The following is a 22,528-nucleotide window of genomic DNA, read 5'->3' as shown; positions in this document are numbered from 1 at the left end:
TCTTTCATGAAACAGGACTGTGGATATTATATTCACTCTATAATAAATGGGACACTGTACAATAAATACAAAATCATGTTTATTCCTGTAAAAAAAATGTTTTCGGGAACTGAGGGATACAAATTCCATTCTGTTAGAAGACAGTGGAGTTGGGGAGAATGGTGATCAAGAGTCTTGTGAGAAAACATGTTCTCAAAGTGTGTGAAGGACAGGTTAGGATTTATTGCTATCCTCATCCTTATCCTTATCTTCATCATTATCCTGCCTGTCGTTATCACCATCATCCTTGTCATCACCAGCAGTAACAGCCGCTGGGTCCTCCTGTTCCTGCTGATCCTGCGAGTCTTCCTGACTGTCCTCTTCCTCCTCCTGTTGCTGCTGTTTCTTCCACATTTTCGCCATGGCAAGCAGCTTGAGGTTGGGCTGGTTGGCAGAATCCTCTGGAAAGATATAGTCATAGTACTCTTCCCAGCCGGCGTCTGACTAAGGGACAGGGAAAATACAGATCAGTACGAAAACCAGAAAAGTAAAAGGCAGAATCCTTCCACAGGTGTAGTAAAATGACTTACCCGCTTGTGAAGTTAAAAATCCAATTCATCGAATTCTGCAGTTTCACAAAACAGTAACTATTCTGAACCTTGTAAGGACTGCTCAAATCCCATTAGTAACAATAAACAAGCCATAAAGCCTATTGTAGTTTGTAAATGTTCTGTCTAAACATTCCCAAATTAAAATAATACTCTTAAATTGCTACATATCCCATCTAAATATTTATCCATTTTGGTTTTCCTCAACTTGCAACACTGCTACAGCTAAACCCTGTTGGTGTTTAACATGGTTTATGTCCCTTAAAGAATTTGGAATAGCCAATCTAGAAGAAAACCGACTCATATTTGAACAAGTTCCAACAAAATGCACCCAACCCAGTGAAAGGAGACACTTCTTTACTCAACAAGTTGCAGGTGTATGGATTGAGCTCCCCTCCTACATTGTTGGCTTCTTTTAAGAGGCGGCTGGATAAGATCTTGGGATCAATTAATAACTACTAAGCAGGCTGAATGACCTCCTGTAACTTTTTTTGGTTCTTATGTAAATATAACAATTTATCATTACGCAATTTAATGGTTACAAACTTGGCACATTCCTTTCCATTACAGTACAGGTACAGGAGGCAACACAGTTAAAATTCTAGGTGTTGCCATTGTTCCTGAGTGGTGGTTCTGTACCACCAGGCCCTAACATTTATATTATATTGTGAACTTCACTAATTTTAAAGCCTACCTCTTCTAATTGTAGCGATTAGGCTGCATAACACATCTTTATAATTGTTTTAAACAGGATAAAACACATTTCAGATAATTACACGTATGAACAAATGTAATTATTTTTATAGTTTATAGTGAAAGAAGACCGTCCATGAAGTCTAGTTACTGCAACTGTTTGCTGTAGTTGTTTTTCTTCTGTAAACCTCTTCACACCAAATTATACGTTTTAAAAATAAAGAGAACAGGTATAAAGGTCTTACGCCATCCTCTGCTTGCAGCTTTCTCCTCTTCTTGACTTTCTCTGGGAGAAGCCTGTGCACTCTGCTCCGTGTGCTGTCGGTGCCGAACTCGGCCTCAAAGTCCCTCCAGGACTCCAGTAACATGAGTCTTTCCTCTTTCTCCTCACAGTTGCGCAGGGCTTTGTTGGCCTCCTCGTAAATCTGTCTGCACTTGATCAGGCGATCCTCACTCTCGACAGACAGCTCAAACTGGGCGTAACTGATCCAAACCTACACAATACAGCGGGGTATAGTTTTGATGAGAAACACGGAATTGACAAGGCTGTCCAATTTTCCACGCAAAGGAAAAAATTAAAAATGATTCTGATAAAAAAATGATGTAGTCCATGGGTTATCCTGAAGGTGAGATTATTTGGTATTGGATGGAGAAGCCATTTTTACAATGCTCTCAGAAAACCTTCTCTGCTCTCAGTTTATAATAATGCATGAGACAATCTATTAAAAATGGATATGTCAAGTTGTGGAGCTCCTTAAACCACCCATTACTGGAAAGCTGCGTTTCCTATAAAGGTGGCAGCAAGGCAGAGCTAGATGCAATGGGACCAAGATGGCATTTAAAACACACCAGTCCAATGAAGGTCCACGAAGAGAAGGACAACCTAGAATACCCAATCAAGCCTGATCAGCACATTTCTGAAAGGTGGAAGGAAAAAAACACTTGCCAATAACCTAGGTGAGCACAGGGAGTGCATGCAAACTACACTGATACCTAGGGCCATAATCAAACCCAGAATCCTAGAGATGCTATGCTACTGTGTCACCTCCAAGCAGTGTACCATTTCACAATTTACATCTGATGGTAGAAAGATTTACCTTAACATGCTGAGTGCGCTGTAGTAACCTCCTGTACAGGTCTCTCGTCTTTCCATATTCCTCTTGTTCAATTTCAAAGTCAATGTACGATTTCCAAAGCACCTGAAATTGAATTATTTCATAATTAAGACAATGAAGCTATTAACTGCACTTTAAGAGCACAGCATATAGAATTCACAGTAAATATGTCCAATCAGTTAAGCTGCAGCTCACATTTCCAAAACAGCACTTATCACTGATGTCATAAGAACATAAGACAGGCTGCAGATGAAGATGAAGAGGCCACTCAGCTTTTGTAGCCCATCTAGTAGTTAGTAGTTCATTGAAACAGAATCTCCATCCAGCCATTCCTTGAAAGAAACCAAGGTATCAGGGAGGTTATGCTACACTCCCACAAGCCTTTGGTTAAAGAAGTGCTCATTTTTCTCGGCTTTAAATGCACTTCCAAGTACAGTGCCTTTAGAAAGTCTATGCACCGCTTACAGTTTGTGGCCTAATGGTCTGAAAACAAGACACATCAAATCACAATTTATTTTACCTTTATTAACATATTGAAGAGTACTTACCAATGAAAACCTAGGAATATGGCTTGGATAATAAATTTGTAGACTTTATATAGGCACCGTGATTTCCACTTGTGCTCTCTGGTTTTCATTTCACTGTTGAATGCACGAATGACAGTACTTAAAGAATATAATTTTGAAACCAGAGGTCCGGGGGCTGGAACACACACCATTTTTACACAATATTCCAATGTGTTACTTCGGCACAAAAGCAAACATTACCTCTGGCATATCCAGTCTGGGCTGTCCTATAGCGAGTTCAAAGATTGCACGAGCTCTGTCTACATCTCCCAAGATAGTCTCGAGCTCGGCAAATTTGATCCACGTCGTACAGTTCTCTGGGGAAAATTCCAGATACTTCTCATAGAGTTTTCGGCAACGATCAAACTCTCTAAGCTGTAGTTCCAGCTCAATATAGCCCTTAAATAGTTTGTTCTTTGGGCATTTACCAATGCCTGTGCCCTAAAGAGAAATGGAGGAAAAAAAACAATGCAGTGAATAACTCTTGTGCAACACGTGAAGGTTAATACATGGTTCGTTTCAACAATTTAGATTATTCTAAAATTTTTAGATATTTTTAGGCAGATTTTTAAATATTTAGGACTGAACCTTCATCCTTTGTTAATGACCCAACAGAAAACAATAAAATGACTACTTCAACATCCTCACTGAACAAAATGTTTTCTAGAATTTGCCACTGTTTGTAAAGATCAGTATGGGCAAAAGTGACCCCAAATTTTGTAAAATACAACTTTTACATCAGTCTCCTTACCAGAGCCCTCCTAGCAAAAGGAAGATTCTTCTGTCTTATTTCAAACTGGGCACATAATAACCAGATTTTGGCAAATGTAAACTGGAAAAAAAAGAAGCAAAACATTCAATAGGTCAGTAGGCTAATTAAACATTTCAGGACTCTGTACACAAAGTAAAATACTAAGATCCTAGTCTTAAATGCATTGTATGTAAAGTGACAGTGGTTGTGTATTCACTGTGACTGTACAGTATTTGTATTATGAATTACGATGGAACCTGAACAACAATAATAATATCTGAAATCAACAGGACAAATAGTTGTGACTCAAAAGGATTTATAAATGTTGGTGTATGTGTTCACTAAAAACACTTTACAGAAAAATACCTTTTTGTGTGGAATGAGTTCAAGACATGCCTGGTACACTTGTCTTGTTCTTTCTGGGTCCTGCGGATAGGATGAAAATTCAGTGAAGTTAAAACACTTAACAGAAATTTTTAACTCAAGTATCAAAATTATCATGAGAAAAAACATTTTTCTTAAAGTTGCCATTCAATATAATATCATTTAGTTTCCCTGCACACATGCAAAACACAGTAAACATTTAACTAGATTACTCAACTGAAAACAAATTCATATTTACAATACCACCTGGGCAGAAGCCATTATATTACATAGCAGGGCATTTTACTAATGCAACCTTAGTGATGTCTCTCGCTCAAGGGAATTCAAACCCATTCGCCTTCCAGTAACAAGTCTAGAGCCTTAACCACCACTCCAAATAGCTGTTTTGTAATAAAATTCCCAATGGAAGCATCATCACCCTGTTAATTAGATATCGTTATCATACGTCAGACATTGTACTTTTAGAAATAACAGCATATTCTTCTCCCTCAATTAGTGCACCTTTTAAAAAAAATGTCTTCCAGCCTAACCTACAGTACACATCAGATCTATCAAATAGTGTCATAATTCCATCCTACAGTGCAATTTCTGCTATGGCCAAAGACTGTTCTTCTGTAAGCACACACCTATTTCTAACTTTCTAAATATCTGGTACAATTAAAATTCGACAAAGTACCACTTTCTTCCATGTGCTACGCTTGTTAACTAACACATTTCTGATCCTTTACATCTATGTAAAACAGTTCTCTACTGCAGTACCCTATTTAACCCCGATTATTTGAATGATTAATCTTTCTCTCTATTTTCTCCAGCCTGAAAACCTCATTCATGTTGTAAAAATCCCCTTTCCCTTTGCCTCCTCCTTAGCTTGCAGCTTTTTCTCTCTGCACTTGCCTTTTCCTCTCTGTTCTCCTGCAGAACAGAAATCAACTGCAAGTCACAAAGCTAAGCTACTTTGTGGTTTTAACATTAATTGCATAACCTGTGTTTTCACATATAGGAAACAGAGTCATTTAACATCTCAACCAAAAATCTTAAAGCACTAACCTTGACCTCCAATTCTTCGTACAAGGCATAGTTAATCCAGAGGTAAATGTATCTTCTCCAGTGCCTTTTTTCCGGGATGGGGGGGATGTTGGCAATGGCTCTTTCATACACCTCCCGAACCGTGTCAGCGTCTGCGTCACTCTCCACCAGTCGGAGGTAATCAAACCAGGCATCGTAGTTATGAGGGTTTGCCTGCAAAAAAAGAACAAATTAACTGTAAAGACCTAGAAGAACAAATGAAATCAAACAGGTGGGAAAGGAATGGGTAAAAACGAAATACTGCGTAAAAAACTGAGTAAAACAGCCAATTTAGTCGAGTTATCCTTAGCTTCATCATTAAGCTTGCTCACCTTGACTTCCTCCTCATACTGGAAACGTCTTTTGCTGACGATGACATCTTCGATTCCCCTCCTATCTCCAAACTTCTTCTCGAAAACAGTGTAGTTTTTGAACAGCTCCTGGGCTTGCTGCTTAGGAATCCTATCCAGGGCATACTTGTAGATCACCCGCACTCGCTCAAACTGTAGAAACCCAAGCAGGAAAACCACCATGAGAGGAAAGTACCTCATGAGCTGCAGAAGCACAAAAATAAAATCCTAAGGTCAATTATGGCAGTAGATTTTCTCAAGCTAGCAATCGGTCACCTCTTTCTGTTTCTCCTCAAACTTTGCAAAAGCCACGTAGAGATGCTCATCGACGTGTTCCTCCCCAAAGAATTCCACGGCTCTCTCAAACACCTTCCTGGAATGGCCAATGTAGCCATGCTTCTCTTCGAAGCGGGCGTACTTGATCCAGTTCTTCACTTCAGGGTGGACAATTACAAGTACACTGGGGTTAAGGAACATAACTGCAGGGACAGGCTCCTGAAAATCCTCCCTCCTCAACAAAGTCTCGTTCTAATAAACGGCTTCCTTTACTGGAAAGATGCTACTTCCTGCAGGTCTGTACTTACAGAAACATTCAAGAAAAAAATAACCTATACTTCAAAGTTATTTGTAGTAAGACAACTAAATTAGAATACTTATTATTTTACTTAAAAGTAACTGTTATACAACATAATAACTGCATTGACATAGGGCTTTTTAATACTCTTGAATGATTTTTATTCATTATCCTTGGCAAATGAAACTCAAGTAATTGTAGACAATAATTATGTGTATGCAATCAAGAAAGCAAAATTTCAGCTACATAAAGACACAGCTATACCAAAGTACAGCATGTTGTACATCAGTGGTATCCAAAACATGGGCTGGACGGTGTGATGAGTCATGAATTGGCCTACATTTTTCATATACAACATGATAATGTTGATAAAGTGGAAGGGACGAGGCCAACAACTAACTCTATCCAACTGGGGGGAGTGGCTGAAAATGCCTGAACACTACTACCCTTTAACTACAAAGCACAATTCTGTACACAGATGATGAGAAAAATGGATAATGACCATTATAGTCTTAAAGTCTAGTCCTACGTCAGACAAAAAAAAGTCAACACTACACCCCAAAAACAAGTAGGAAACAAGCTTTGGAAAGGATATATGTCTCGTAAATGAAGCGTGCCTTGTCCACTTCTTTGTAGCGCAGTTCAAAGTTAATGTAGGAATGCCAGGCTTGCTCATCAGGTTCCCACTCCATCCACCGTTCAAACACCTGCCGACAGCCGGCTACGTTTCCCAACATCTCCTCCATGTAGGTGTATTTGTACCTATCCAGAGGAAACCAGAGTCGATGCCCATGAGGGGTTAACGCCCAGCTCAGTCAAGTATGAGAACACAGCGTTCTAACTAGAGCAGAGAAACTATGGATAAAACATGATATCATTTAACAGTTTAATGTCTCACTGCTGAACTATCCTTCCTGTAGCTGCGCTTGAAAGGCAAAACCTAAATTAAGATCTCTTCAAAGATTAGCTAAACAGAATTTGCGTGTACCCTGACGATTCACTTATATTATTTCATACAGTACTAAAATATAGTCCGACAAAAGAAAAGGAAAAGCAGCGAAACCCTACGTTCTTCACGTACGCTTCTGCGCACTGCACTACTGAGCCCGTACCAGAACTGGTTGACCCGCGGGAGGATGGTGATGGCTCGGTCCCAGATGTTGCGGGCATGGTTCACCTGCCGGTTTTTCATCTCCATCTCGGCATACTTCAGCCACAGCGCGATGTTCCTGTGGTCCACATCTAGGGCACGCTCGTAAATGGAGCGGGCTCTAGAGAAGAAGGAAAAACACACACATAAAAAGAGCATGAGGAGACCATTCTTTTGAGCATCATGTCACGCCGTTACCCTTGATGATGACGGGCGTGCAGCGTTATAACTCTTTTTTAAAAAAGAGTTGGCTGCAACTGTCATTATTTATTATAATAAATACTCAACATCTGCAGTCAGAAAGCTTATTTCTGGTTTTCTATTAGACTAGAGTAGGAGTTTCCAACTTGGATCCTGAAGGGCTGAATTCCTGCAGGTTTTATGCCTTAAATCAGTAGCACTTGGAGAACAGGGAGTCTCTTGCACTGTTCCAATTAAGCCTTTAATTAGTTCAGCTAGATCATTAATGATCCTGCAGGCCTCCGTAATAATAATTCTTTACACTTACATAGCACTTTTCTGGACACTCCACACAAAGCACTTGACAGCTAATGTGGACTCCCATCCAGCCCCACCTGGATGATGCAATGGCAACCATATTGCCCCAGTACACTCACCACACACCAGATATCAGTGGGGAGGAGAACAGAGCAATGAAGCCAGCTCATAGATAGGGATTATTACGAGGCCATGATTGGGAAATTTGGCCAGGGCACTGGGATAACACTCTACTCTTTTCGAGAAGCACCCGGGGATTTTTAAATGACCACAGAGAGTCAGGACCTTGGTTTTGTGTCTCATCAGAAGGACAGACCCTTTTTACAGTATATTGTCCCCGTCACTATACTGGGGCATTAGGACACACATAGACCACAGGGTGAGCGCCCCCTGCTGGCCCCACTAACACCTCTTCCAGCAGCAACCTTAGTTTTTCCCAGGAGGTCTCCCATCCAGGTACTGACCAGGCTCACACCTGCTGAGCTTCAGTGGGCTGCCAGTTGTGAGTTGCAGGGTGATATGGCTGTGGGCTTAATGTACTGTGCACATTGTGTGGCATGGCCTATTTTACTGTACACCTTCAGAAAAAACAGCACAAACAAGAATCCCAATGTATATGTACACATGGCAAAATAAACTCTCTCTTTTCTAAAAGCATTTCATTAAATCTGTGGCTTTCCAAGTTATTTGGCCCTATTGTAATCACAAATCAGAATCTGGGTGGACAGGTATTTTTTATAATATTCTCTCCTCTTACATTTCATCTAGAACATTAAGAAATAAATATTACCTCTGAACTTCCTTCAGGCTCTCCTCCCATTGTGCATACTTTATCCAGTTACTGATGACAGTGCGATTTTTTCGGATGTTGTCTTCAAATCCCTTTGAATAGACAAAAACAAAGTATCATGGAGAAAGCTCAGATGAGTGTACTTTCATCATATGCGCTTTTGTGCTTTTTAAACTCACACGATTATTGTTCAACTGAGTAACCTGAATTTTATACAGTTGAACACAAATATTAAAAAAAACATTAAACAGAAGGGTGTAAAAATATTTAATTCTCCCCTTTTCAAGTTCATATTACTTCAAATGGTTGGGCCATCTGAGAGCAGTACAGCTACGATGGTTTTAATGATCATCATGGTTGCAAAAGTCAGGCAACTTCTTACAATCACCAATAACTAGAAATAATAATAATAATAATAATAATAATAATAATAATAATAATAATAATAATAGCGCACAGTTATATAGCGCTTTACTGGACTCTCCACTTTACAGGTAATGGGGACTCCCCTCCACCACCACCAATGTGATAGAAATACATGATAGACTAGAAATATAAGATAGAAGAACTGTAGGAAATAAAGGAACTGGTGTAAAATATTATATTGCAGATTCCAATATCTAAAAGTGATGAGAATTTGATTTAACAGTAAAAACACAATATCAACAACAGCACAGACTTGTAAAGTTTTGTCTCCGCTTGGTACTTAAACTAACAAAAGGGACGTGGAGCGTGTGGAGGTCATTTCGGAGGATGACTGGACTCGGGTCCTGAAGTCGGAGACAGCAGCCATATCACCCTGCAACTCACAACTGCCAGCCCACTGAAGCTCAGCAGGTGTGAGCCTGGTCAGTACCTGGATGTGAGACTCCTGGGAAAAACTAAGGCTGCTGCTGGAAGAGGTGTTAGTGGGGCCAGCAGGGGGCACTCACCCTTCGGCTCATGTGGGTACTAATGCCCCAGTGTAGTGATGGGGACACTGGACTGTAAAGAGGTAACGTCCTTCAGGTGAGACGTAAAACCGAGGTCCTGACTCTCTGTGGTCATTAAAAATCCCAGGGTGTTTCTCAAAAAGAGTAGGGGTGTAACCCCGGCGTCCTGGCCAAATTTCCCATTGGCCCTTACCAATCATGGCCTCCTAATAATCCCCATCTATGAATTGGCTTCATTACTCTCTGCTCTCCTCCCCACTGATAGCTGATGTGTGGTGAGCGTTCTGGCGCACTATGGCTGCTGTCATATCATCCAGGTGGGGCTGCACACTGGTGGTGGTGGAGGGGATCCCCATTACCTGTAAAGCTCTTTGAGTGGAGTGTCCAGAAAAGCGCTATATAAGTGTAAGCAATTATTATTATTATTATTACATGTCTAAAACAGCCGCCGGGCTCTGTGTTCCGCACTTACCTTTCTTTTCCGCAGCTTGTAATCATTCAGCTCCTCCTCGTCGGTGATCTTCTGCTTGGGCGGCGGGGGCAGAAGCTCAAGCTCCCTCTCTTTGGCTTCCCTGAGCAGCTGCTCCGCCGTGATCTGCACCTCGGCGGGGGCCTTGTTTTTCACCTGCACACGGGACAAAAGCTCCAGCTCAGCCACGCCACGTTACCGCTATACCGCATAGAGCAAAGCACAAGCAAATACACATCGCACTGTGAAGGAGGAATTCAGAATGTATCAAAGTGGGAAAGGTACATTGCAAAAGGCATTTTTTTTAATTGACTCGAGATGAAATTGGCATAAGCGCCTAGCTATACCACACGGGCAAATATACTTTACACCTACATAAGACATGCAACTTTGATACGTTTGATTTATATATAAACCTTTTTATTTATGTTTTTCACGTTGAATTTATCTTTCGCAAGGCCTTACAAACATCGCCAGCACACGGTACAATATTACCTTAGCCACTTTCGGTATCCTTTGCTTCCCAGCCGCGGTAGAAGCCATTTTTTCAACTTGTTACTTCTAATCCGAAATAAAATAAAAAATACACAGTTTTAAGAACAATATTGTAATAACAACAACAGAAGTCAACTACGGTTCCACACACTGGTCCGCCATGAAAGACGTACGCCGTGCGTAACCTCCAACCTTTCACCCCATGATGTCATTGGTAGTCAAGGAGACGGAGCGTTCTGTCACCATGGATATGAAGTTTTGTTTGCTGAATGTTCACAGAGGACCCGCAAGTTATCTTAAAGGAAGGTAACCCAGCCTCGTCTTCTTGAAGAAATATTGCATTTGAAAGAATTATTTTTAAGTACATATACATATAATGCATTGGATAACCTATGATGAATTTAATGTGACTCGCCACTCTTAATATGCATGTCAAAGAGAGCATCAAAATGTTTCTGCTCATGTTTCTATAAAATCAGTTGTACATGCGTATGTGTGAAATACGCATTGGCACTGCACATTTAAATTGTTATTGGTCTCGAAATGTGTAAATATACATTTCTAAAGTGCTTGCGATTGTCTGTCGTCTGAACACGATTTCAAACTTTGGAGCGCAAGAGAGCTGTTTCTCAGTTTTGAAATCTGTAAATTCACTACCAGTGCAGTTGCTTTATTTATCCGCCCGACTGCTTGCTTTAAGGTACAATGAGGACCATTACTTCCTCTGGTGGGAAAGAAGAAATTGTGACGGCGAGGCGAGCAGAATCGTCGGATGCTCCAGAGATCAGTAATCTGATTCTGCCTTCCACCAAAGACGTGTTTGGCAGATTAAACGTCATTTACCTATTGTGAGTAAAATAGGTGGGGAGAACGTAAATCGGATTACCTATTGTCTTTAACTTTGTTTTCAACGCTATATCCAATGTCAAAGTCGTAGCAGTCCTGCAGCGTTTACGTCATTCAGTTGAGAAATATTGCAGCCGCATGCACCGTCCACAGACTGCTTTTAACATGTGTTGGTGAGAGTGGTACAATATGTTACACGTGTGAGACCCTTTTCCCTGGAGAGGTTGAAGGCGGGACAGCTGAGGTTACCCCTCTTTTAGGAGGTCGGTGAAAAGAACCGAGTCCAGACTACGGAGGCGAAGCGAACATCAGGTCCTTATTTTTTAGTACTCAAATCAAGATACACAGCACAGCGACGCGAGAGAAAGTTTTCTCTGCGCATCTCTTCCCCAAGCTTGGTTTCCTCCAGCATCGCCCGGTACAAACAAGTCTAGCAAAAACCGCAATTCAGTAGCCCCGTCCTCATCTCGGTACATCCCCTCATCCGGCGATTGAGATGGCAGAGCGACTTCGGCTTCCCCCTTCCTCCTGTCTGACACTTATAGTTTCTTGAGCAGTTGGTAGCTGTCAGCAGTCTGCAGATTTTTTATATCAGAATCACAAAGACATGTTTTTAAAAAAGATTGTTAAGCGTCAGCAACTTTTTGTAGGTACAAGGTGATCATCAATGCTTCAAGTTACAGTTACTTTACCTTTGCCTACTGCCCTGTCTCTCTCACACCTGAAGAAGGCTCCACGGCCGAAACGTTGTGTTCTCTTTCTTCTTTTTTTCAGCATGGAATAAACCTATTACTTGTTCCTTTGCAGCCTACGCATGCTGACGCAGCTACCCACCTGAAGTTACAGTTATGTCATACAAAAACTTCAAATCCAGACTCAAAACCTTCTTCTTTAGAAGAGCCTTTGTTGAACTGTTCTTTACCCCTCTGCTCCCACTGTATTAAGTACGACCATCTACTGTCTCCTCTACCTGTGTATTCTCATCGTGCTTATCTTGTGTGTGTTTTTATTGTTGTTGTTGACATGCTGTAAAGCACTTTGAGAAGCCACCTTTAAAGGCGCTACAGTATATAGAAGTTTATTCATTATTATTATACAAAAGATATCTAAAAATAATCCTTCAGTCCCCCCTTTCGCCTGCTGCGAACGCAGCCTGGGTGCAGATACATTTAACCCTTCTTCACTCGGTGCCACGTCTACCCCCCTTCTTACAGGAACTCCACCCGGGGCCGGGACTCGGAGGTCAGCGTGTAAATCTGCTCCCAGACGACCTGCGATCGCAGCGTCTGGCGTGCAGAATCTATCACTGCTGAGTCACCTCTTTCAGCTTGGATTCGACTTCTATTTATGAAGCGCCTTTCGAAATCCAAGGACGCTCTGCATAGTGAATAAAAAAAGGCAAAAAAAAAAGTCCAATAAAATGTAAATGAAGGAAAAAATAGACAAGAGCATACAGAGGTTTTACAGATGGAGGGCAATCAGATGTACAGTAGACCTTGGTAAAAAGGAATGTTTTAAGTTTAGCTTTGATGAGAGTTAAAGAAGTTGTCTCTCGTAGAGTCTGAGCAAGGTCATACACAACACATGTTGTAAGCTAAATGCACTTCCGAACTTCTCCTGATGTCCTAGCAATGGTGGATTGATAGATGCAATACTGGCTAATAAGTTTAGAAGACCACACAAGTGCATTGAACACACCATTCTAAGCAGGCTTACATATGCCATCCCCAACAGGTAATCATTCCCCAGATGTTTCATAAGGAGCTTCCTTTTATGTATAAAAGAAAGGAGGCCATCTGTCCCTTCTAGCTCGTTTGATTGGTTCTATCTAAATTCATCCAAGGATCTCATCCGGCCTTTTCATGAAAGAAGCCAGAGTATCGGCTTCAGCCGAATGGATGTACTGCTTTTTCCAGACACCAACAACCTCTTTTGTAAAAGAAAAACTGCCTTCTGTTCTCAGTTTTAAATGTGCTTCAGCATTGTTTCCAATTGTCTCCTCTGGTTCATTTTGATTCAGGAGGGTCTCTAATAAATAAGTACCATTCTAGAACATAATTTACTCATGCATCCGTGAACAAAAAGCCAGTTATTCTTGGTAAGGGTCGTAGAGAAATTGTGCATAGCACAAGGCGGGAATTCAGGCTGGATAGGGATTCCAGTCCATCACTGGTCATTATTCATTTATTTTTTTGTCTACCTAGGGAGAAGGCTAATCTTGCAGTGACACTGAACAATGCAAACAATGAAGTCATAGCTCACGCTGCCTTCCTAGATTATCCCAATCTGGATCTTGTTGACCAGGCTTGCTGGGAACCTTGGTTACACAACAATTACAACATTGATAAATGTACAGTAAGTATTGATTTCACTGAATTATCAACAGTTGTGTGCACTAGTATTATTAGCAGCAGCTGAAGCAGTAGTGCACTATTTAGTTAATGACAGATTCATGTTATGTTGGTAAGAGTTTTCTTTTAATGCACTCTGGATTGATTTGTTTATTCTTTCTGAATCACATTTTAGTTTCCTACCTGCTTAAACCTCCGTGTTACTTAGAATTTAGAGATCGGTATTAGCCTACTTAGAAATTCAACCCGGTTGCGCAGGAACATAAACAAGTCACTATAAGTAAGTTTCAGGAAAATTACTTTTTCATCCTTTATTTTACCATATATGTCATAAGAACAATTTCTCATGTGCAAAGATGACCGGGACAGTGTCTGTTTATATCGCATGGTATAAATTGAAGCATTTTGAGTGCTGTTTGCTGCTACGTGTTAAGTGACCTCGCCCCCCCACCTTATGTAATAACATACATTTCCCATTGCCTTTTGCACCAGTAGAATGTGATGTGTGCGGTCTCATTTTTTAACACACTGTACCAACCAGTATACAATGGATCTGCTTGATCTAGTCATGGTAGAGAAAATGCACATCACTAAGCAAATGAGAGATAAGCTATTCAGAAATAATACTGATATTATAATATGTATCTTAGATCTTATTTCTGTTTTTTTTTTCTGTTTAAGCCACTGAACACACTTTTTATGCACCTCTATGTGGCACGGCCCGACTTCTGTATTGGGAGTTCAAAAGAGATTGTAAGGTAATACTTTAATAAGACAAGCCAATATGAAACATTAAACTAATAACATGGCAATTGGAAATAATTTTACATAGAACTCTGACTTAGATTGTGTATGATCTTCTCTTCTCATTTGTTATTAGATGTTTTGATAGTAATGATAATTAACCTTTCTTGCATTTATAACTTCTGAGAAGAATTTGTAAAATAAATGAAATTTCTTGTACAATGCTTTCTTTTGTTTATTTTCTGATTTAATTTGTTACAGTATATCACCATAACAATAATGTCATTTTACTGCCAATGTGCTTACTTTTAGAACAGTTTTCAATGCTGTTACAGAGCTCCATTATATATTCCTCTTTGCTCCAGTCGGTTCCACTTTAGGTAAGAAATCTTACTTTTTTAACAGCTGTAAATCAAATCAAATGAGATGTATTTACAAAATATAATCAAAAATGTTTTATGTCGAATAAAATAGCTAGAATTACATTTCAAGCTAGAATGGAATTCTGTACAAATATCTCAAAATCTCTCAATTATAAGTTTATCAATTTTATTTTTAATTTCAATTACTGATTTTGTTGTGCTAAAATGTTCCTGTGCCACATTTAGAGAATCGTAAAATGTTTTTAAAACGTTCAGTTTTAAAAAGTTGTGAGAAAGTGAACTAAACTAACATAACGTTTTGTGAAGGCAAATATTTGCACAGATTGTGTTTGATTCAGGTTGAAATAATTAATTTATACTGTAATTATTATTAGATTAATTTGCCTTTTCCCCTCCCTGTATTTCTAGAGCCAGCACTTGCTGCAGTCTTCGAACCTGTGGAAACTCTGCAGACTTCAAACACTGATTATATGGCATTTGTGTGCCACCGACACAGACATTGCCCAGTGTTACATATCCGCAGAGCCAGGTCCGTCTTCCTTTTCTAACTTTTCTGTTGAGGGATTCAATTCATATACAATACAAACCCTCTTCCATTAGAACCGATTAGCTCAGAAAAAGCTTTCGAATAGAATTATATACTGTATAGTAAAAGACGCCTCAGGTGAAACACATTAGCAATATTTTAAGGTGCATTTTCATAATTCTGTACAATTCTAAGAAATCTATATCATAAAGATATGATAAATGATTGTTTATGATTTATGATGTTTCCTTATCATTATCATTATGATAAATGATTATTTATCGTTAATCATAATGATAATGATAAAGTAACGTACAGGATGCAGTTGTGGTAACACATGGTGATGTATGTTAGAGGTAGGAAGTCTACTATTTGGTTTTTCTGTAAATTATACATATATCTAATGTTGCCTTACTCAGGGTTCTTCTGCTGACACCTTTGCAATTTAGTCTTTGCATGTTGCTGCTTAGTATTGTAATCTCCTTCACTGACTGGAGTTTCACTGTTATGCTGAGGACATTTAGCTTTATTCACAGTCAATGAAATATTACTTCTGTAGTTTCTGCAGTTTACAGGTGTCAGGTGTCTGTCTGATATTAATATATATGGATGCAACATAACTTTTGTAAGCTAAAATGTGACTGACAAGACTGAGGTTGGTTTTGTTTTAGGATACAAACATCAGCTTCACAAAGTTAGTGACTTTATTGATCTTGTTGATTGGTGCTGAAATCAAACCCTTGATGAAGTTAGAACTCTTGGTGGTACTTTTGATCCTTTTAACTGCATATTAGGAGTGTCATAAAGGTATCATTTTTTTCTACCTGCATAACAGGTCAGTTAAAGATCCTTGTAACCTTTTTCAGTTAAAGATCCTTGCACTGCCTGTCTGATTTAGTAAAACATGCCTTTAATTAAAATTTGACTATTATAACAGCTTACTTACTGGAGCTGTCTTCTAAGTTATCCAAAATTCTGCAGTACTGTATGTCCAGAGTTAAACTCTATGTAAATTGCACTTTTAATTGGCTCCATATATGGCACTGAATGATCTAGCTGCAGCATAAAATTGCATATTGGAAGAGTGCAATCTAACTTTTAATCCTAACCTTCATGAATTTGTGGAATATAGTCCCAGGATGGATGATTTTTTGAAAGGTGTGGTTCTTTCTTGTCCTTAATAGTCAGATTGGTCATTTTATGCATAGTAGACTAGTTACCCTACAAATGGTACAGTATGAAAAACATATCATATAGGATAGGATGTATGCTTTTAAATATATCATAAAACATTTTTCATTTTGTTTTTTAGGGTAGAAGATCATGATGATCTCATTCCTATATTTGCACAGCAGACTGACAAGCTTGGTAGCACCTATGGAGATTATTTCCTTGCAGAGCTTATAGAGGCCCAGGATGAAGACAACCATGCTGCAGTTTGTGAGGTTTGTTATCTTAAAGTCAACAAATCCAGTCTGAAACAAATCAAACAATTAAGTACTAATTAATGCAGACCCGGTAACTCCAACTAACAAGAACGACTGCTGTGTACTGTGGGAGTCAATGCACAGAGGAAACAAACTGTAGGATGAGATGATATAATAAAAAAAAAATATTTTCTGAAAATTCTCCAGGGGGTCACTTGTAGCTTAAAACCTGGTTAGGTTGTGAGAAGACTGTTGAAAGTATTTGTTTAATGTGTTCACATCCTGAAACCTGAAGACACCTTACCTCATCATTTTGTCCTTTCTTCCTCTGCTTATTCATTCCTATGTGTGGCAGTTAATAATAGATAGACTTCAGTGCAAAACATATTTTTTGTAAATATTTGTAATTTAAAATTTTATAGTTATATTACTGAAATCTCTACAGGTTTGTGGTCCCTTAGGAATGAAAAAACAACTGGTCCTACTTCTTCTTCTGTAACTAAGGCTTGAGAGCTTTGATTCCTCATATGGTAGATAAAGCCCTTTATGCACACTGACCAAATGTATCCAGATAACTCTATTATCCATTTTTTTAATGTTTTGGCATGCCGTCAAAAGTGGACTGAAATGAATTGAACAGAAGCTTACATTTACCAGTCCATGCAGCTATTTCCCAAGACACAACATGAGTTCGACAGAAAGAGCTCACTCCAGTGGATTTTGGCAACACAATTCTCAATTTCCCTCATTTTGTTATATTACTTAAGACCTCCGATTAACATTTAACTCGGATGGGTTGCATGGATATGCATCGCTATGAAAATGTTTTACTTCCTATTTCATTCAGGTGTTCTTTTTGTGCAGAAACACAATTCTGCGAGTGTAGCTCTTTTTTGTTTAAAAACAACCATTCATTATAAATAATAAATATTCTATATTAAAAAATAGCCTTTTAGCTTTATGGATGTGTGGAGAGGTTGGCACATATGCGTAGTGGTATTTCTGCCTCGCAGCTCTGAGGCTCTGGGTTTAATTCTGGACCTGGAGTGCTCTCTGTGTGGAGCTTGTATGTTCCACCTGTGTTTGCTTGGGTTTCCTTTGAGTGCTCCGGTTTTCTCCCACAGTCCAAAGACATACTGTACCGGTAGGTTAATTGGCTTCTGGGAAAGCCGGTCTTAGGTATGAGAGTGTTTGATTGTGTTGTGTCTGTGTGCGCCTTGTGCCCTGTGACCCTGAATTGGATGCAGTAGTTAGAAAATGGATGGAAGTGTAATGAGGACAAAGTAATCTTGAGAAATACCTACGTTCACTAGATTTCAGTGGTAAATATTATGGACTAGTTACTGCAACACTTTATATTGACTGCTCATAGATTGTTTATCTTGATTTGTTGTGAATTTGTGGACGATTCTGATAAACAAAGAATAATTGCTAATGACAGATCAGGTTTGTTCTCACCCAAACTCAGTTGTATTAATAACTATAAAAATGTTACAATAACAGAAACCTCTATAGTATATATGTGTTGATCATAATGTACTGTATCTAGAGCACATTGTTATTCTTGATTGTCTAAGACATTTTAAACTTTTGCAGTGTATATATCTACAAATAAGTTTTCTTAGCTCCAAAACAGTTTTTGTCCACAGACATTTCTTTGGCATTTTATTCATGTTTGTTGTCATTGTTTATTCACTTACTTTTTATATGTATGGAGGAATATATTGCTTGTGACACATTTTGACAGCAACCACATTAAATCACAGTTTCGGTAGTTTTCCAGGGCAGCACACTTTGACTACAACTGTTAGTTCTTTTTAATAAGGACTTTGGCAATGTGATCTGCATGTTTGATAAGCACATTTTAGTCATAATGCCCCTTTCTTTATCTTATCTTGATGTTCTGAAGCAATTAAGTCCATGTTTAGAAATGAAGAATGAACAAATTTGAAACAAATATCTGAGTACCTCTACTATCTCTTAATAGTATGAAAGTAACAAAGCAGTAATAGTAAGAAGAAATGAAAATAACTCTTCAGTTAAGGAGTTACAGTACAAATGTTACCCCTTCATATTGGGAAAATAATCTGATCAGTTAATTCCTTAAATTAATTCTGAGATTAGTTTGAAAACATTCAGATCTAATGAAACAGATTATTTATTTATTGGGAAAGGAGAAATGAATGGTACTCGCCATAACAAAAATAACAAACAGCAGTTGTGACACTGTTGAAATCTGTAGTGAAAACACTTGGGAAATATGCATTAAACAATAATAAGCTGCTTTGTTTTTTTAAGCCATATTTCGTTTCTTTTTTGTTTCTGCAGAGTGAAGGCACAGCAGTGGGGTTTATTAGTTTAAGTGGTGAAATCAATGTTAAACTGCTGAATGAGTGCTTTGAGTTAGGGCCATACCATGGACTTCATAAACCCCACCCAGATGACATTCTCGATCAACCATCTGAACCACGGTGGGAGTCAGGTATTAAAATGATTCTAATAAAGCAGAGCTGTATCTTGATGGTTGAAGAAACAAAGAAGCACAAAAGGCCAATACAATCAAATTAAGAGCGAAAATCCATATTTACAAGGATTGGTTCCATATACCATTTTTAATATACAAACAAAAGTTATTGAATGTCACAGAGATAGCCATCTTCATTTAAATTATGGAGTCCATTCCTGTTTTGTATTTGGATTTCATTCTGATAAGCATGTGCACCTAGTATTTTTGTATACAAGTTGTATATAAGATTTGGTGTTTCCTTTTTAGATGCATTGAGGCAACCTATTCATAGGTCAGAATCTGTGATACCACAGGACACAAGCACCAACTGTCTGCAAGATTCTGATTTGAAGGTACACACAGTCGAACCTTTCAATGTCTATGTATGGAAACCTATCTCTGATTGTTAATATACCTCAGGTATATCTGAGTCTGTTTTATACAAACATTTATAAACAGATTTATTTGCTGAACATTTTTACACTTGTTTGACCATGCAATTGTAGACTCACTATGTGCATTGTCCGTTGCATGCATGCTACAGTAAATCACATATTTGTAAAAATCCATAATAATTTGTAATTTGACAAACATCAATGTGAAGTGATCATGACCACTTGGATAAAAAAATTCTGAATTCTGTTTCTAAATCAGAAGTCTTGCTTTGATGGTACATGTTAATGATGAAGCTTGAAGGTAGCCATTGGAATGCAAATTAAGTAAATTCATTAAGCTGTCTAAGACAGTTTTGAAAAGAAGATGTTCCAGTGTATATAATTTTAATGAGATTGTACCAAAATGTGATACAGAAAAAAGTGTCTGTAACCATTTTTAGTAACTTCTAGTTACCTGTTGAATGAATTTCATTGACTCACTATGGCACAGTATGTATCAACAAGAAATGACCTTTTGAGAGTTATTTATTTAAGCCTTATTTACAGTAATTGTAACACAGCATGAGCACTTTCTTGCCTGATATCATCAGGTCTGTGAAACTAAGCAAATCTGGCCTGGTCAGTACTGGCTTTGGAAAATCCAAGGAAAAACTGCTGCAAGTGTTGGTGGTGATCCAACCAATAGGTGGCACACTTTCCTCTGGACCACAGTTTCCAAAATCACTTAGGGCGACCGAGGATACTATGCTGGAGGAAGTGCAGTCTTTCAGATAAGATATTAAACCAAGGTGCTGACAACCTGTTAATTAAAGATCTTATGGCACTGTTCATGTGAATAGCAGTGTCCAACCCCAGTGTCCTGGCTAAATTCCACTCTGGGTTGCACAATCTTGCTTACCTAAAGTTCTTCCGTAATTCAATTGGCAAAACAGCTTCTCACTTCTCTGCCGTGTAGTGGAGCTGCTGGCATATAATGTCTGCCACATGTCACCCAGGTGGGGGCTGTACGTCTGTGGTGAATGAAGTAAGACCTCTCCTTATTAGTAATGCACTTTGAGGTGTTCACAAAAGAAAAGAAAACAGCAGATTAATAATTTAACATTATTTTCTTTAACAGGATCAGAAGCTATGTATACAAACGTTATTCAAGGTATTATTATTCTGTGTGTAAAGGATGGATTGTGAGGAGGATAAATAACACATAGTGGCAGAGCTTCTATAATAGACTCATAAAATAAATAAGTCATTTAGTCATATTAGTCACATATTATTTCCTTTAGGCCTTCAGGTTGTTGTTTTACTTTTCCATAGTTAATTGCTTCAATTTGTATATTATATATTAACAGATCGCGACTGATACTAAACAAGCTGGCGTTTTGGATCTCAGCAATGCAGACAGGGATTCTAGAAGAGAGAGTGTGGTGTCTGATGCCTCAGAGGTAAAAGAGCACTTGCATTCCTTCTTATTATTATTTTACCTTGCTTAGCAGACACCTTATCTAACATCATTACAAGGAAGCCAGCCTATTGGTAAAAAATGGTGATGATCAGACATAAAACAACAAGACAACACAAAATTAATAAGTAGCCTAAGTACCACACAAACAAATGAAGAATATAATAATTAAAACAGTACAGTATACAGCCATTCTGGATGTACATCACATTATACTGTAATTATGTATATATTTTATAGTGAGTAAGTGGAAGTAGAAGGTTACATTACCAGTTTTGATAAGTAAAAACCATTGACCAAAACTTTTCCGAAGTAGAATAAGGGTTACTGAGGGACATATTGAAGCAAAGAGCTCACACATAAGAGGAGAAAAGCAAGTCTAGAAGAGGTGCCCAAAGCTGGTCAGGGTTCAGATTTCTGTGTGTAGTTAAATCCACCACTGAGAAAAGAGAAGGAGAATGAATGGGCTCTTTAAGAGGAGGAAAGGGGTACAGAATGTACAGCAGAAGGGCAGTATTGGAGACAGTAGGAAGTGGTGTAAGAGAGAGAGAACATTTTGCCTGGGAGTAATACTGTAAGTCAAACAAAGCACATTCAGAAAAATAAAAAAAGGTACACTCTGCAGTTCAGACTTTTTAAAATGACTAATCTGGGGTCTGGAAAAAGATACATTTTTTGTATAATGCTGTGAAAGGTTTAAGGTACTCTATACCAAAAGTCAAATCTGATTAGTCAAATGCAGTTATAATGTGTGTTTTATAAATAGTGTGTTTCCGAACGACTAGATATAACTATAAGTGATTAAAATCAAATAGAATATCTCTGAGAAAAACCGAACCTTTTGTTTTTGTTTAAATTTAACAATCATGTTTAATATTTCCGTACCACAGTCCTACTTGTTACTTTATGAGTTTCACTTTACTTATTTCAGAGAGAATCTACCAAACCCTGTGCTGTTCTGGCTCCAAGTAATGAAAAGATAAATTCAGATTACTCACCAACAGAGAACAGAGAGAAAGTCAGAACCGTGGTCTACAAAGGAGCTCTGAATGCTTTTTGTATTCAGTTGTTTGTTATAGACGAGAAATATGAAATGAGGTAAGTTAAAGAAAGTTCAAATTTTTACTCACACCTTAGCTCTTTAAATTTCCTGATGTGATGTGTTGTTTTTGTATACCCTACCAGTAATATTAAATGTATTTTTGCAAAAGTTAATTTACCTCATGGACAAAGCACTTACTTGTTGGGACCTAACGCTGGTCCCTACAAGGTAGTGTTGTAAGAGATAAGACTTAAAAACTGGCTGACAACCTCTGGAAAACCTGTAACTGGGTGTAAAAAGATATATATATATGATGTAGTGAAAACGTACACTCCCTTAAGATTTTATTATTTAATATACTGTATTTAGACATATTTCACCCTAGTCCTCACCAAATCCTAATAGTAGATAAAACTAACCTCATTTGAAAAAT

The 22,528-nt window shown here is 38.4% G+C and overlaps 2 protein-coding genes across 2 annotated transcripts in view; one reads left to right on the top strand and one right to left on the bottom strand.

Annotated features, from left to right (window-relative positions):
• Window positions 1-61: 61 nt before the first annotated feature.
• Window positions 62-10,616, bottom strand: crnkl1 (crooked neck pre-mRNA splicing factor 1). Its single transcript, XM_088626658.1, has 14 exons — window positions 10,420-10,616; window positions 9,928-10,080; window positions 8,524-8,615; window positions 7,198-7,356; window positions 6,681-6,847; window positions 5,788-5,966; window positions 5,494-5,664; window positions 5,144-5,335; window positions 4,079-4,138; window positions 3,713-3,793; window positions 3,163-3,402; window positions 2,378-2,479; window positions 1,526-1,774; window positions 62-483 (listed from the first exon to the last, which is right to left on the bottom strand). Exons 1-14 carry the CDS (start codon window positions 10,465-10,467, stop codon window positions 214-216), a joined length of 2,163 nt encoding a protein of 720 aa, XP_088482784.1. The 5' UTR covers window positions 10,468-10,616; the 3' UTR covers window positions 62-213.
• Window positions 10,588-22,528, top strand: part of cfap61 (cilia and flagella associated protein 61) — a 59,701-nt gene continuing 47,760 nt past the window's right edge. The window contains exons 1-11 of the mRNA XM_088626657.1: window positions 10,588-10,725; window positions 11,120-11,267; window positions 13,470-13,620; window positions 14,298-14,374; window positions 14,673-14,740; window positions 15,152-15,272; window positions 16,582-16,714; window positions 19,025-19,178; window positions 19,470-19,555; window positions 20,944-21,036; window positions 21,985-22,151. Of these exons, the coding sequence (XP_088482783.1) occupies window positions 10,689-10,725; window positions 11,120-11,267; window positions 13,470-13,620; window positions 14,298-14,374; window positions 14,673-14,740; window positions 15,152-15,272; window positions 16,582-16,714; window positions 19,025-19,178; window positions 19,470-19,555; window positions 20,944-21,036; window positions 21,985-22,151 (1,235 nt within the window). The 5' untranslated portion in view covers window positions 10,588-10,688. The remainder of the gene's footprint in view (window positions 10,726-11,119; window positions 11,268-13,469; window positions 13,621-14,297; window positions 14,375-14,672; window positions 14,741-15,151; window positions 15,273-16,581; window positions 16,715-19,024; window positions 19,179-19,469; window positions 19,556-20,943; window positions 21,037-21,984; window positions 22,152-22,528) is intronic.

Source organism: Lepisosteus platostomus, chromosome 3, assembly GCF_059453375.1.
Source record: "Lepisosteus platostomus isolate fLepPlt1 chromosome 3, fLepPlt1.hap1, whole genome shotgun sequence".
NCBI classification, from domain to species: Eukaryota; Metazoa; Chordata; class Actinopteri; order Semionotiformes; family Lepisosteidae; genus Lepisosteus; species Lepisosteus platostomus.
This window is presented reverse-complemented; position numbering and strand designations above follow the sequence as displayed.

Coding starts and splice junctions, on each gene's coding strand:
- crnkl1 (XM_088626658.1), bottom strand. CDS start 10,467: ATGGCTTCTACCGCGGCTGGGAAGCAAAGGATACCGAAAGTGGCTAAG. Junction 5,967..6,680: donor ACGCTTCATTTACGAGACAT/ATATCCTTTCCA, acceptor ACCCCAGTGTAC/TTGTAATTGTCCACCCTGAA. Junction 2,480..3,162: donor CCAGACTGGATATGCCAGAG/GTAATGTTTGCT, acceptor ATTCAATTTCAG/GTGCTTTGGAAATCGTACAT.